This window comes from Talaromyces amestolkiae, assembly GCF_001896365.1.
Source record: "Talaromyces amestolkiae strain CIB chromosome Unknown scaffold7.1, whole genome shotgun sequence".
Taxonomy (NCBI): Eukaryota; Fungi; Ascomycota; class Eurotiomycetes; order Eurotiales; family Trichocomaceae; genus Talaromyces; species Talaromyces amestolkiae.
This window is the reverse complement of record NW_024468043.1, coordinates 155,771-169,744: the sequence shown is the minus strand read 5'-3', so window position 1 is coordinate 169,744 and position 13,974 is coordinate 155,771. Positions and strand designations below refer to the sequence as shown.

At 47.5% G+C, this 13,974-nt stretch overlaps 6 protein-coding genes across 6 annotated transcripts; 4 read left to right on the top strand and 2 right to left on the bottom strand.

Moving 5' to 3' along the window:
- Positions 1 to 1,276: 1,276 nt before the first annotated feature.
- BHQ10_004120 (uncharacterized protein) lies at positions 1,277 to 2,386 on the top strand (the record flags this gene model as incomplete). Its single annotated transcript, XM_040876452.1, has 2 exons — positions 1,277 to 1,452; positions 1,519 to 2,386. 2 exons carry the CDS (start codon positions 1,277 to 1,279, stop codon positions 2,384 to 2,386), a joined length of 1,044 nt encoding a protein of 347 aa, XP_040732624.1.
- Positions 2,387 to 2,833: 447 nt separating this feature from the next.
- On the bottom strand, positions 2,834 to 3,964 carry BHQ10_004119 (uncharacterized protein; the record flags this gene model as incomplete). The annotated part of the gene is made up of 4 exons (XM_040876450.1): positions 2,834 to 2,984; positions 3,049 to 3,174; positions 3,227 to 3,739; positions 3,825 to 3,964. The coding sequence occupies 4 exons, from the start codon at positions 3,962 to 3,964 to the stop codon at positions 2,834 to 2,836; spliced, it is 930 nt and encodes a 309-aa protein (XP_040732623.1).
- Positions 3,965 to 4,610: 646 nt separating this feature from the next.
- On the top strand, positions 4,611 to 5,561 carry BHQ10_004118 (uncharacterized protein; the record flags this gene model as incomplete). Its single annotated transcript, XM_040876449.1, has 5 exons — positions 4,611 to 4,644; positions 4,704 to 4,749; positions 4,812 to 4,821; positions 4,877 to 5,163; positions 5,237 to 5,561. The coding sequence occupies 5 exons, from the start codon at positions 4,611 to 4,613 to the stop codon at positions 5,559 to 5,561; spliced, it is 702 nt and encodes a 233-aa protein (XP_040732622.1).
- Positions 5,562 to 7,696: 2,135 nt separating this feature from the next.
- Positions 7,697 to 9,025, top strand: BHQ10_004117 (uncharacterized protein; the record flags this gene model as incomplete). The annotated part of the gene is made up of 2 exons (XM_040876448.1): positions 7,697 to 8,674; positions 8,744 to 9,025. The coding sequence occupies 2 exons, from the start codon at positions 7,697 to 7,699 to the stop codon at positions 9,023 to 9,025; spliced, it is 1,260 nt and encodes a 419-aa protein (XP_040732621.1).
- Positions 9,026 to 9,867: 842 nt separating this feature from the next.
- On the top strand, positions 9,868 to 10,908 carry BHQ10_004116 (uncharacterized protein; the record flags this gene model as incomplete). The annotated part of the gene is made up of 1 exon (XM_040876447.1): positions 9,868 to 10,908. One exon carries the CDS (start codon positions 9,868 to 9,870, stop codon positions 10,906 to 10,908), a length of 1,041 nt encoding a protein of 346 aa, XP_040732620.1.
- A 740-nt stretch (positions 10,909 to 11,648) lies between these two features.
- Positions 11,649 to 12,113, bottom strand: BHQ10_004115 (uncharacterized protein; the record flags this gene model as incomplete). Its single annotated transcript, XM_040876446.1, has 3 exons — positions 11,649 to 11,732; positions 11,794 to 11,930; positions 11,984 to 12,113. The coding sequence occupies 3 exons, from the start codon at positions 12,111 to 12,113 to the stop codon at positions 11,649 to 11,651; spliced, it is 351 nt and encodes a 116-aa protein (XP_040732619.1).
- Positions 12,114 to 13,974: the final 1,861 nt, after the last annotated feature.

Sequence of the window (13,974 nt, the reverse complement as noted above, 5' to 3'; positions counted from 1 at the left end):
GTACAAATAAACTTTAGTTCGACAAGGCCTTCACGCTCTTCTCCAAAATTGCTCACAACCCATAATTCAAACTTGCTTGTCTTTGAAGGAGGCGCATGTGTAACGCTCCAGTCATGATGTTTGCGGCTTACTGCTACTGCGATGGGGGAGAGAATCCTCGCCGTAGCATAGTATGTAGGCTTCGGTTGGAGAAATTAATCAGCTATAGCCCAGGAAATAGTAGGCCAGCAGTTGTTCAGTTGCCAAAGCAGTGCTCCACCACAATGATGTTCGTCTCCCCACTGTCACCGCCAAGCTCGACGGCCAAACATCGTTGTTTCTTCTTGGACGACTTGGGTCAAATAGTTGTAGGTCTATGATTCATGGTCAGATTATTCTTTCAACCGCCAAATGGCATAAAGTAGAAAGATGGGCGACAGTAATACTGACCTCTAAAACAGTCGCAGCCCTAAGAATCTCCACGAGATAGGTGGCTAGTCGTCCTTCATGTCCATCAGCTTTGTTGTGGAAGTAAATAACATGGATTGCGGACAGAGATCCTTACTATCCTCGATAAAGCATTTGATGATTTTGCGGTGCGGGAAGGCCTCCAATGCCGGATTCGCTGTTGAAACGCCCATGGGGGGAAATATTCTTTGATTACTGCAGGTACGAAGTGATCATATATAAAACGTGACGGGAAATCGGTCCGCAACCAACTACTAGGATCTTTGTCACGAAATTCGTACGTCAATCCCGCTTGTCCAGGACTTGATAGTCTTCATTGTTGCTAGCGTATAGCACAATAGCTAAATGATGTTGAAGCTGCATCACATTCTCGACTGCTTCCAGTTTTTTTGAGCCCAGTAATGAAGGCTATGTCGGATAATTACCACATCCAAACATAAAATCGTGCCAGACCAAGATACCTACTTCGTCGCATGCATCATAGTAGGCGGAATTGAGCGAGGTTTGGGGCATTTCGTCGAATATAAGGGGACATTGAACAGGGGATAAAGCCATGGCGAATCCAGAGCTTACAGTAATTATAGGTTCAGAGAATCAGAAAGCTTCAATGTTGACAGGGTACTTTTTGAAATCTGGAAATTATGTGTATATTCCACACGCCTCCGATCCGAAGATGAAAGATATTTTACGCCAAGCCGTATTGCTACTGTAACATTACATGCCTGAGCTTTAAGCAGTTCCGCCGCTAATCCGATTTCGACCTCAAAATAATTCTCTCGGATTCTGATTATCTCGAAGCATTTCGCAACGGCCAACATCGACTTGCAATATGGCCTCGATCCGGGTTCCGCGGCTACATCATCTGGCGAGAGGCCATAATAGACTGTATCAACCCCAACAAAGAAGATGGGCCCAGGTGCACGATGTGCGCTTCCTGGCCACCCATCGAGACCCGCAGCAGGTGATAGATAGATACAAGCACAAGCTAGATCAAAAAGCGAAGCAGTATGCTACAGCCTTTGACCCATGAAAGGAGATGAACGCTGACGAATCTGTTCTGTTGCTCTGAAGGGAAGGACACCAGTCGGTAGAATCTCTGAAAGAAGCATACAAAGACAAGATTGCCGAATATCGTCGCAACGCATCCACCGTCGCAACACCTGAGCCATCACCAGATGCTTTACCAAGTAGCGCATCACCTGTCTCTACGGATTCCTCCGCTTCATCCACTTCCGCAAACTCGACAACATCTAAGATTGCTGCCGCTGCTAAAGCAGCCACGGATCCTAACACACCAGGCATCAAGCCTCTGGGCTCCTTTCTTAACGTCGAAAAGATCCTCACTCTCCCACCGAAAGAAATAGAGACTCTTTGGAGACTGCGACATGCAAACAATCCACGGTCGATCTGCGCGGTTATTCCTCTAGAGACTTACCAACGAATGGCGGCGGCGGCACGGTCGAATCCGCAGTTTATTCTTCCTTTGCCACGGCAAGGACCCGAAAACACGCAATCAGAAGACTCGGCTGCTGTCGAAGGTGGTGCCGATATTCATTTCTTACAATGGGGATTCCACCCTCCTGCTGCATCACCTGCGTCGCCCCTTCAGACAGCCAATACACATACCTCCACCATCGTTTTCACGCATCTGGCCGCTTACAAACTGCACGGCTCTTATGCGCAACCCCATACAACAATTACACACCATCTCGACCTGGCCGATGAGAAGGGACTAGTACTTATGCACGGACAAGTTATGCCGGACAGCGGCGTTTCGGTTTCTGAAGCCAGCTGGCTGGTTAGTTGCGTGCAGCGATTCTATGACTTTGATGGTGAAGGTAGTGGACGCAAAGGCGAATTGTTGCGTATGTTCACTCGTGGTGATGTCGAGGGCTTCAAGGTTGAAGATCTAGTCAGTGAGACAGAGACTCTCTCCTAGGCCGATTGCTCCGTTTTGATCGAGCTTGAAGTTTGTACGAATATGTAGATATGTAATATACAGGCGACCTCAAAGCGCTATGAACTCTATAACGGTACCAGATTTCAGATCCATCATAATTTCTAGGTGTTCACTAGAGTAGGAATACAGAGGAAAACTAGATTCGAGCACAACGAATAATGAGTCAAAATCTCTACCGTATGACTCCAATAACGTAGCAATAAGACTTAGATATAAACCGAAGAAAATACCGTGTTCCTTAGGAGGCATTAGGTCATGAAAAGCGATAATAGTATCATTTAGAGGAGCCCACTTCCTCGCAATTTCCAAAGCTCGAGTCTGAATTGTATATAGCTGGGGTATCTTTGAGTAAGTGTAAAGGAATATAACACCAGACAGGTGTATGGCAAAAGGGCAGACCATGTGTAAGCCAAATATGCGACTGCTTTAGTCGATTACATAGTCTACAACGAATGCCCGGATATAATCGAAATAGTTAGGCTCTGCGACACTGTCATTGTGACCACCATTGGGGAGCTCACGCCAGACTTTCGTTTCGGCTTTGCATAATTCGAACAGTTGCGACATATGCGACGGACTGTCGTTGAAGCCATTAGTCAGGAACGTCATTTCTAGAATCGAGTTTCAAATGGAAGACGTACGGAATCATTTCATCTTTCAAACCACTCAGGAATAGAATGGGGATATTCTGTATTTTCGGAAGCACATCTTCGCTGCTCCAATACTGGTGACACAAGCGTGCAAGATAACGAGCAGGAGGGAAGACCCTGGGAGGATTAGAATCACAAGCAAAAAGAAGAAGTGAAGCGTGACACGTACGATGGGATAAGTTTACGAATGCATAGAAACGTGTTCTCGAGGATGAGACCTGAGATAACATCCTTTTCTAAGTTTCTGGCCACGAGGTTGACCGCGACCGCACCGCCAAGACTCTGTCCGTAGACTATTATCTTTGTGTCTCTTGTCTCTGCTCGGTTTCGTATGTAATCGAGAGCTGTTTGAGAATCGATATTCAGTCCCCTTTCGTCAGGCGTCCCCGTTGACAGCCCGTATCCACGATACTCAAGCATGAACACATTGCATCTCAGCGCCTTCGTCAATACTTTTGCTATTGGTATTCGATGGCCGATATTGCCAGCATTTCCATGAAACATTAGGATGGTGACGTCCCGGGCGGTGTCCTTATTCGACGGGCGGATAAACAGAGCATTCAGGGACTCGCCGTCAGGAGTCGGGATCTGAAGGTCTTCATAGTCTGATATACCGAAGGACGATGCCTTTGGAACATTTGTACGGGAATCGACTGGTACAGTTCGAGGATAGATTATTTCACTAGCGACAACAGACGAGTCAATGTCAAAGTCCATATGCAAACCAAGAGGAATAAAAGCTTATCAATTGAGGTATGACGACGTACTTTTGTTTAAAATACAGTAAACTGCTTGCAATAACTGCTAGCCCCGATGACGCCAGCATCGGGAGACGCAGAAACTGCATAGCGTTGCCGGCCATGGTTGAGATATTCCATTGGGGTGGTGGGGGAGGTGATTCCGACATTATGATGAGACACACGACTTGTCGGCAGTTTAGAACCTCGTGAAGAGTAATGATTAATGATAGGGCAAGGTATTGACTGAAATGTTCGTCCGTAAGGCTAGTTGGTCTTCACGTAGGCATCGATCTAAGGCTTAGCATTGCGCGGAGAGTACGATTGTTGTACTTCGGCTCGCGTGGTGCGGTCAAACGGCGGAGTAGCAGTAGGGAGTAGGCCAACAATAATATTCCGGCACAAAGATATACGGTACGTATGAAAGAATAGAGCAAAGTCTCAATTGCTCTTGCTTTGCTTTAAGAAGTAGGGGATAGACTGCGACAGGCAGATGGAATCTAAGTCAACCGCTGAGACGTTGACAGATGACGATGTACTAGTCTATTTACGGTTAGACGCAATTCTATCGACACCAGTCTCAATAGATACTAGCGGCTCCGCCGTTTGACGCCCAATAAGAAGCTCCGACAGCTGACCGCCCTACAAGCTTGCCTTGTTGGCTGCCTCAGAGCTTCACGCCTACCGGACCTGTCAATATTGTCATCCATTACGTCCATTCGATTATCTTCTCAACACAAAGTCATCATCAAGCACGACTTCTCTAGTATCCCCATCCTTCTCAAATTTCATCAACAACTGTGCACATAATACAAGATGATCTCGAACGCGAGCGGCTCTCTAGGGGAAGGTAAGCAAGCTGTCGGAACTGGTGGAGCTATAACAGATCACGAACTGACGCTCTTGTAGATGGCATTCACGTTGATATGAATCACTTGAAGAAGGGCGAAGTCAAGTAAGTTGTTACTCTACCAGGAGTCATGGATAAAACGTTGGCTAACTCCGACAACAGCCTAGGAACCTCGATGTAAGCTTCTGTCCATCATGTCCATCCTCGTTCGATCGAAAGAGCTAATCAGTAGTCGCAATTCAGTATGGCAATCAACTTCAAGGACGGGGTTATTCTCGGAGCGGACAGTCGAACGACTACTGGTGCATACATCGCCAACCGAGTGACCGATAAGCTTACACAAGTCCACGACACCATCTGGTGCTGCCGATCCGGCTCAGCCGCCGACACGCAAGCAGTCGCCGATATTGTTTCTTATCATCTGAACATGTACGGTATTGTGAACGACGAGCCGCCAAGTACACAGACAGCAGCTGCCCTTTTCCAGGAATTGTGCTATGACAACAAGGATCAGTTAAGGTAAGTAGTCGATACCTTACCCGCTACAAACAAGGTGACATCGAAGACGAGACTAATTCATGGTCAATAATAGCGCCGGTATTATCATCGCTGGCTACGACCGACGACACGGAGGCCAAGTCTATTCGATTCCCCTCGGCGGTTCACTTCACAAACAAGCTTATGCTATTGGCGGCTCCGGATCTACCTACATTTACGGATACTGTGACGCGAACTGGAGAGAGGGCATGACCGAAGAGGAAGGAGTCAACTTTGTCAAGAGCGCACTGGGTGAGGCTATCAAGTGGGACGGCAGTTCGGGTGGTGTGATTCGCATGGTTGTGCTCACAGCCAAAGGCTCAATCCGTCATCTATATTTGCCCGACAATGGATATACTGGGCCGGGACCTGCCAGATAGTAGATGACACTTGTTGCCATAGACCTTTCATTGACCGAGCTCTTTTCTGTTTCACTCATCCTGCTTCACCGCTGGTAGACCGTGTAGGCTATTGGTAGTGCCACGACATGAACGAGCACAATAAGCGCATTCTCGTTTGAATGCGCCCACGCTGCGAGAGAAGGACTGGTTATGAATCTCAAAGTCAGTCGACGATTCACGGGTGCTGTAGTAAATTAGGTAATGGTAGAATGCCACGGCCCTGTATCTGTGCTATTTATCAGAGCCAAGTATACTAGTACCAAGCGGTCAATATACGTCAGTATTGAAAGCCAGTCGTTGTATTAGTTAGTTGCATCCGTTGATTACCAGGACTGAAATGGTGTAATAAATCAACAGGCGTTCCTCCACCACCTGCTCCGTTGGTGTCTCGCCATTCGTCCGGCGGTGTGTGCACAATACCGTAATTTACAGTATTTAACCAGGCAGTCTATGGCTTCCATGTACTTGTACAATCTAAGGTCGGAGGTCTGGCCGGTCCTTGGGGTCTTCAGCTTGCCATATCAACTAATTTATTTCTTCTCGCGGGATTTCAGTTCTTCATCGATGGTTGATGTCTGGCTCTATTTCAATTGCCTTCGATCATCTGTCAAGGAATTGGTCGCTCCGCGCGTGCTTTAACCACGCCGGACGGGCCAATATATATAACTATTTGACGTTGTCAATGGTGAGCATTGGGCACGCACATCATCTCCCCCTTTCGCTGGGATTGCCCAACGAAAGTTTCATTGATCTATCATAGCTATACATTAGCTGCCCGGCTGTGAATAACTTAATTGTACCGCGAGCTTACGGGGCCAGATTAAACTGACGTACTTTGTTACTGCACATTGATTGCAGAACATTCATACATAGACAAACCGTCTATCTTGCTTACGAAATTGCATCTATCAGTTCATATTGAAGCGTTGTCGGCAAGTCTGCAGAACCATCGCAAAGACGCTGTCTATCCGGTTGCTGGGTCCGTCGTGGCGACATTGAGGATTCGGGTTTCAAGTCCTTCGAGCGTGCGATTCATCGACGATAAAACGAGCACAATATTATTTTCACCCTGATCCGCGTTTCGACGCTCAATTAATCGACAATCAGAAAAGAGAACGAAGAAAGAGATGCCAGGTCCTGCTGCTAGACATTCATCGTGAAAGACAGCTGACGTTATTGTTGTGCTGCGGACTTGGTCTGGCCCATCTGCCGCAAGGCTCCCAGGCTCCCAGGCCATAAGGCCATAAGGCTCTTAAATCCCGTAGGTAAGTCGAGTCGCTAATTCTCATTCCGGCAACTACCTTCCCTTGTCCCTCCTCATCCTTGGGCTTCACGAGAGTGTACACCTGATCAAGGTGGCAAAGCAGCAAGGCGCAAACCACTACAAGTTCTGCAGACAGCGTGTCTTCGGAATTGTCTTTGCTTGGTCGCTGTCCCTCGCTGCCACGACTTTTCACCAATCCCACGCCCGGCGTTCGTTGCGTTTTCTATCCCGCATTCTTGTTTCCCCCTCCTCGATAGGTCCCCGCCCTGCTCTCTGCCTCCTCATCTGTGTCTAGCAGCTTTTATTTTACACTTGCTACATGGGCTGCGTAACCCCGCGTTTTCTTCGGTACAGAAGAATCAGCATCTGGCACGTCGCTACCGCTCAGCAATCTCTTATCTCACGACTTGTTTCTCTTATCGTTCATTAGCGGCCAATACTGATATGGGCTTTGCTATCACTAGCCCAACCACGGTGTCGGATCACGCTCAACAACCTGTCTGTTTGCGACGGAATCACCATGCTTGGAAGAAGCACCACGATAAAACACATCGCCAATTCCTCAGAATCACCTTATCGCTCGTCGCCCGTGCATCCTTCAGTAGCGCAACAACATAATTTTTATCATCCTTCGTCCACCTCGTTTGAATCGAGAGACACAGCTTCTCCAACATCTTCCACCATCACGCCCTCAGCTCCTTCTTCCGTGGCATCGCATACACCTCCGTATTCATCTTCATCGCCGCCGTCGCATGATGTACCAGCATACGTACAGTCTATACCCCAACAACCACACAGCAGCAACTACCACCGTCCTTACCGACAGTCCCCTGACGCCTCGTTTACCACGATGATCCCAGCATCCTCCCGAGAAGTCGGCAACGCTGGTTCCATGATGTCAACATCAAATCCGCGATACTACCCTACAGATTATCAAGCGCCTGCCTCAACTGTACCCTCCACTGGCCCCGCCGGCCCAACACACATGCCCGCAACATCGAATATACCCTCTCCTTCGTCACCACAGCTCCATCCCACACACCCGTCAACGAGATCATTGGGGAGTTCCGAGCCGCCTTCCCCAAGTCGAATCAAAGTTCGTTCCCTGTCGCATATTCAAAGCTTTGCTAGCGAAGAATTCCTAGAGCAGTCCCAGCAGTCGAGAAGCGCTGCTGGTCGGGGGTCGGCTGAACTCGCCCGCCAGTATGAAATTAGCTCAATGCCCGTGGCGGACATCATTGAAATGGTGGCGGGCTTATTGACGAAAATAACCGCGACGAATGACATGCAGCATGAACATATTCACCGCCATATTCCTCCCCCCGACGGTACAGCCAACCTGAGCGCGCAAGCGAGCAGTGTGCTTGCGTTTCATGGCAAAAACGTGCCTTCGATAACGATCCTCAACTATCTTGCGCGTATACACAAGTATTGTCCCACAACCTACGAAGTATTTCTCAGCTTGCTGGTCTATTTTGACCGAATGACGGAGATGGTGAACAGTCGACCTGTTCATCGGAAGAGAAACAGATTAGAGTCAACATCAACGCGATCTCATTCTGCGTCCACCGCGACACATGGGTCGTCGCTCAGTGGTTACCCATCAGTGGTTACGCCTCCGTCTTCGAGTGGCATTACAGCACAAGACTTGAAATCCTCCGAGACTCCTATCCCGTCGTCCTTGAACCTGGACGAGGACGAGGAGGACGACTTTTCTAATTTTTTCGTTGTTGATAGTTTCAACATTCATCGGCTGGTTATTGCAGGTGTCACTTGTGCTAGTAAATTCTTCTCGGACGTCTTTTACACCAATTCCCGCTATGCCAAGGTATGTTTTCTATCCTCCTCCCACATAGCTCCGTCTCGCTGATCGACGGCTGATTGTACTGTAACGTAGGTCGGAGGACTTCCTCTTGTCGAACTCAATCACCTTGAGCTTCAATTCCTTCTCCTCAACGATTTCCGGCTGGCGGTACCTGTTGAGGAGCTCGAAGCATACGGGACTATGTTGGTTGAGTTTTATGCTCGAGAGGTGATTGCTCAGCAACAGCAACAACAGCAAGCTGTACAGGCTAGCATACCTAGCACGCTCAACTATCCAAGTCGCGAACACCACCGCCACCACCATCGTCGCGATGAGTCCGAGTACAGTCAGACACCAACACCACCACGAACATAAGAGATTGATCATTGATGAATTTGTCTTCCTGATGAAGAAATGAGGCATTCTTTCGGTCTTGTTCTTTTTAGTCTCAACGTATACACTGCGCATATTCTCATTGATTAATTACATGATCTCGCATCAACATAGAGGAAAGGACATGGGAGTTTTTGTTTCTTGTTCTTTCATATGCTGCTTTCAACCGATTCTTACACTTTTTGTCAACATTGCACCAGTCTCTGGCGAAGCGGATTTTTCTAAGTCGTATCCTAGGTATGTGGGTATCTTTTTGTGTACGTCTTTGTGGCGGGGATAAATTTGTCTCATTAGTTTTCCGATAATGATAAGAACGTTGCATGTGTCTCATTCTTTTGTTGGTACTTGCGAAATCCAATTGCATCAATTACCTCTTGAGCGGCCTCTCGGTCCTCTCGGTCCTCTCGGCTTGCGCCTGGAACTAGGCAACTTTACACCCAGCACAGCCACTACGACCGTTTTCTTCGTTTTTGGTCTCCTGTCAGCTACTTGCATAAGCTATCCTGGAATCTAGAACCCACATCGTGATCGACAGGCCGATAAGCTGACAGGCACATAAATATGTCGTACCAAGGTCGCTATAGACTCAGCTGGATATGTACTCTGATATGATGATGAGCAAACATCTCATCACGGTCCAAGTATGAATGAAGCCCAAAGTTGCCATGACGATATTGATCGCCACCCTTTCCGTCAGGGATTGAGTCGTCTATAAAAGAGAGCCATCTCGTCGATGGAAAACGCATGTTGATTCCTCAGACCAAACGAGCCATCTTCGACTCTCAGCAACAGTATACCACACAGGCGATAACATTACCAGCATTATGAAGTTCATAGGAGGTATTGTCGCGCTGGCTACGTTGACAGCTGCTCAGAATCTCTCATATGGAGCCGATAACTTCTACCGCAGTGATCTCGTCACGCTGCAACCCATCACTTTTAAGAATCAGTACCGGATGACAATCGCCGCCAACCTCTTCACTCCTAAGAACCTTACCTCCAGCCAGGCCCCCGCTATCGTTGTTAGCCATCCGATGGGCGCAGTGAAAGAGCAGAGCGCGAATCTATACGCTACAAAGCTGGCCGAACAGGGCTTCGTCACCATAGCACTTGACCACGCATTCTGGGGCGCTAGCGATGGTGAGCTTCGGAATGCAGTCTCACCTGACCTCTACGCGGAAGACTACAGCGCAGCTGTTGACTATCTCGGCCTGCAGGAATTTGTGGACCGTGGACGCATTGGAGCTCTTGGCGTGTGTGGCAGTGGCAGCTTCTTGCTCAGCGCAGCGAAAATTGATCCGCGAATCCGGGCTATCGTGACTTCAAGCATGTATGACATGGGGAACTCCACGCGGAACGGAATCCTGCTATCACAGAATCTTGATCAGCGCAAGCAGGTCATTGCAACTGCTGCCCAGCAGCGCTGGATCGAGGCAGAAGGAGGAGAGGTGCAGTATACCAGTGGTACTGTGGAAGTCCTTACGCCCGATTCCCCTCCAATTGCACGCGAATTTTACGACTATTATCGTACTTCGCGTGGAGAGTTTACGCCTCCACGCTCTTCGCTGAATCTTACAACGCACCCTACGCTTACTAGCAATTCGAAGTTCATGAATTTCTACCCCTTGGCGGAGCTCGACACGATGATTTCTCCACGCCCATTGCTGTTTATCGCGGGCGAACAGGCACATTCACGTGGGTGGAGTGAGGATGCATACAACCGAGCTGCGGAACCCAAGCAGCTCATCTTAGTGCCAGGGGCTAATCACGTCGACCTGTATGATCGCGTTGGTCTTATTCCTTTTGACACGATCACTCGCTTCTTCCAGAACAACCTTCGCGGGAATTCTACACGCACTGCCTAGACACATAAGGATGATGTCAGTCTGTTATTCGGAATGTAGAGAATACCTGTTTGATTTCAACAGAATGGGCTCGATGCATGGGTTGTACTTATAGTTAGGAATTAGTCTTTAAATCTGTCTACAAGAATCTAGAGGGAATTGATGCCAGGGGTTAAGAGTTTACCGCTGATGCAACACTAAAAGCACGGGAAATTGAATGTATCTACTGTAGTGGTGCCATTAAATGTTATCCTGGATTTTTGTAGCTGGGTCCCGGAAGGCACTAATGCAACCAGCTTACAGTTGGATCACAGTGTTTGTTGGCGCAGATAATCCCATCGGCTAGCGGGCTTCGGCATCCTCGGGATTAATCGATGCTTCTTCCATGACATACGCCACGTCTGGAAGATCCCGAAAAATGTGCCGGAGTGAACGTTTGTAATCATGTAATTCGGAATTCTCTAGGAACATGGAAGTCATTAAATAGGCCCTGAAAATCTCTTTATAAAGGTGTCCCCGGTAAAGTTCGAGTGCGAGTATCCTACGACCGTCCGCCTGCCAGGCAACCCTCCCATGGGTACAGTTGTATTAGATAACAGCCCACTTATCACCATGATTTTGACAGGATTTGGTCTCTATTTGAATGTTCCCCGTATGAAAGTGATCTGAGCCTCGTCCTCAATTGTTAGAACTGTCAGTAGGAGACTGTAAATCGTTTCTTTATTATTATAAAACCGATGATACTAGTCGAGGCTGAAAGACTAGTCGGCGTGAAAGACCTCCTCAATGTCCTTCCACCAGCCAGGGCCGTCTGCGCTGTTGATTGCCCCATCAACAAGGCTTTTCTACAAGTTCATCAGCTGTTTGAGATCTTTCAGTTAGCTTCAAATAAGTGGTTTGATATACCTGCATGCTATCAGTCATATTCCACCACTTCCTCACGATCGGATTTGCTCTCATCTTCATCATGTCCTCCTCGAAATCGTCGCCTATGTATTTGTAGATTGCGAATAAGGTGGCATCGCCGTCGAAGAAGATAGAGTCTAAACATGTCAGATATTATTTCCATTAATATTTCGTTCTGATTTCAGCTGACAATCACGGATGTTGCAATCATATATTTGCTGCAACACTTCCGGCCATACGTTAGCGTGGCATACTTTGTATGCCTCAACAGCACCTGGCTGAAGCTGGATAATTTGGGCGACACGACGGGCAGTTGTCATTTTTTACTGTACCCTTGATTTAGATTGACTGTTGAGGTATATCAAAAAAGTTTTGCTATTAGTACACCCCATCAGACGAAGGCGTTGAAATTTTTCTGCGCAGTGCCTGAAATTCGAGGAGTCAGATGAGCTTGACTTTTCGAAAAACTTTGAATTAAGACTTCGTTCAATCTTTAACTACATGACAATCCACGCCTGCTGAAACCGCTATTGGTGGAAATATAAATCAAGTCAAAGTGTATCGATCCTTCAAATGTTTACCCCAAACCCCAGAAAATACCCGGGGTTCCACTCCGACTTCAATAGCGCGGTCCGGTAGCCCTCCCGGTAGACCTTCCGGTTCCCGACACACAGGGTAAAATCTTAAGGCAGATGGCTGGCGTCGGATTACTACGGCTTTTAGGAGATTTTCTACGGATGATTATTACACATTAGGAAGGCGATGCGATGCGGACTTTTGCTCTCTTACATCGTCGGTCATCATTGTAATTTAGTAGTACCTGTAGGAGCCTCTCTATCCGTGGGCTCACTATCTCTATCTTGTCCGCAGTGGCCTCCCTGCTGTATTGCTGTGAGTATAACGCCAAGGTGGCAAGAATATTGCAGGATGAAACAATGTCGCTCGCAAAGGATTAGGTAGGCAGTCCATAGCCACAACCTTACTGAAATAAAATTTGTGTAAAATTCATTCTTTCGGTAACCTAAATTTGATCTCTACAAAATACAACTGATATGAATCGCACGAACCACTTGACTATAAAGTAGATTTATTACTAGCTTATTCTCAGAATGACTGCCAGCTCATGCACCAGATCGTGCGGTTGCCTCCTCGCAATCAGGTAAGCAAGCAGTCAACATTCAATGAGTCCTGATTCATAAGGTATCCATGCTCACGCCTGAGATCGTTGGAGATCGAGATCTGCGCATCTGCATTGGCCCTTTGAATCTCGCGATGGAATCAGTCCTTACAGGGAAGAATAGGATTATGTAAATACCTATATACTATTTGATCCATCTTTAAAAAATAGGAAAAGAATATTAGACATACAATCTAGTACACGTAGGAATGATAGGAGAATTGTTACAAATCAACCTGCATAACGCTAATTTACTGTAAGGAGCGATTCTATCGTGAGATCTAGAKAGCAATTCGAATGTGCTGATCTTGATTGTTAACGATCCCAGGCCTCACGAATCGGGACTCAACCGACTCGCAACCGCGTTATCTGGATAACCCTACCTGCACGGTGCCAGTTAGGCACACAACATTACATTTATGATGCTGGGGACAAGTATCTAAGCATATCTGGCCGTGTTGCTTGAAGAAACCAAGATCTGGCAAAAGAAATGGAAACCGTGGTGTGGGATGGTTGAACGCGTTGGAGGGGCGTCGAAAATTCTGACAGTCGGCCAACACCAAAACTACATAATAACCAAGACGGCTGACCTTCACCTTGCCTCGCTACAATCGATTAATTGAAGAAGACCGAAAATCCGTGTTTATGCAGTGACTATATTTGTCGCTGTAGGACCTATCGCATTGCTGATACTCGAGGGATCCGGGGTGTCGACGCCGTGTTCGCCCGCCTCCCAACCGCTCCAGCGACGACGAAGAATAGCTAATGCTTGCTCGTTGCCTTAGCTCGCCGTAATCGACTCAACAGACACGCACTACGAGGATTTGAAGGCTACAATACAAGAAGTTTCAACCAACGATGACAAATGAGACACTTCGATGCCCGTCTCTCTATCTGCTCAACGCCCCACCTGTGATCCTAATGGGAAATTACACTCGATGCAATGATACTCTGGTGTGATACGGTTGCTCAGACGTGATATGTGAATTGGAATGGTATCAATC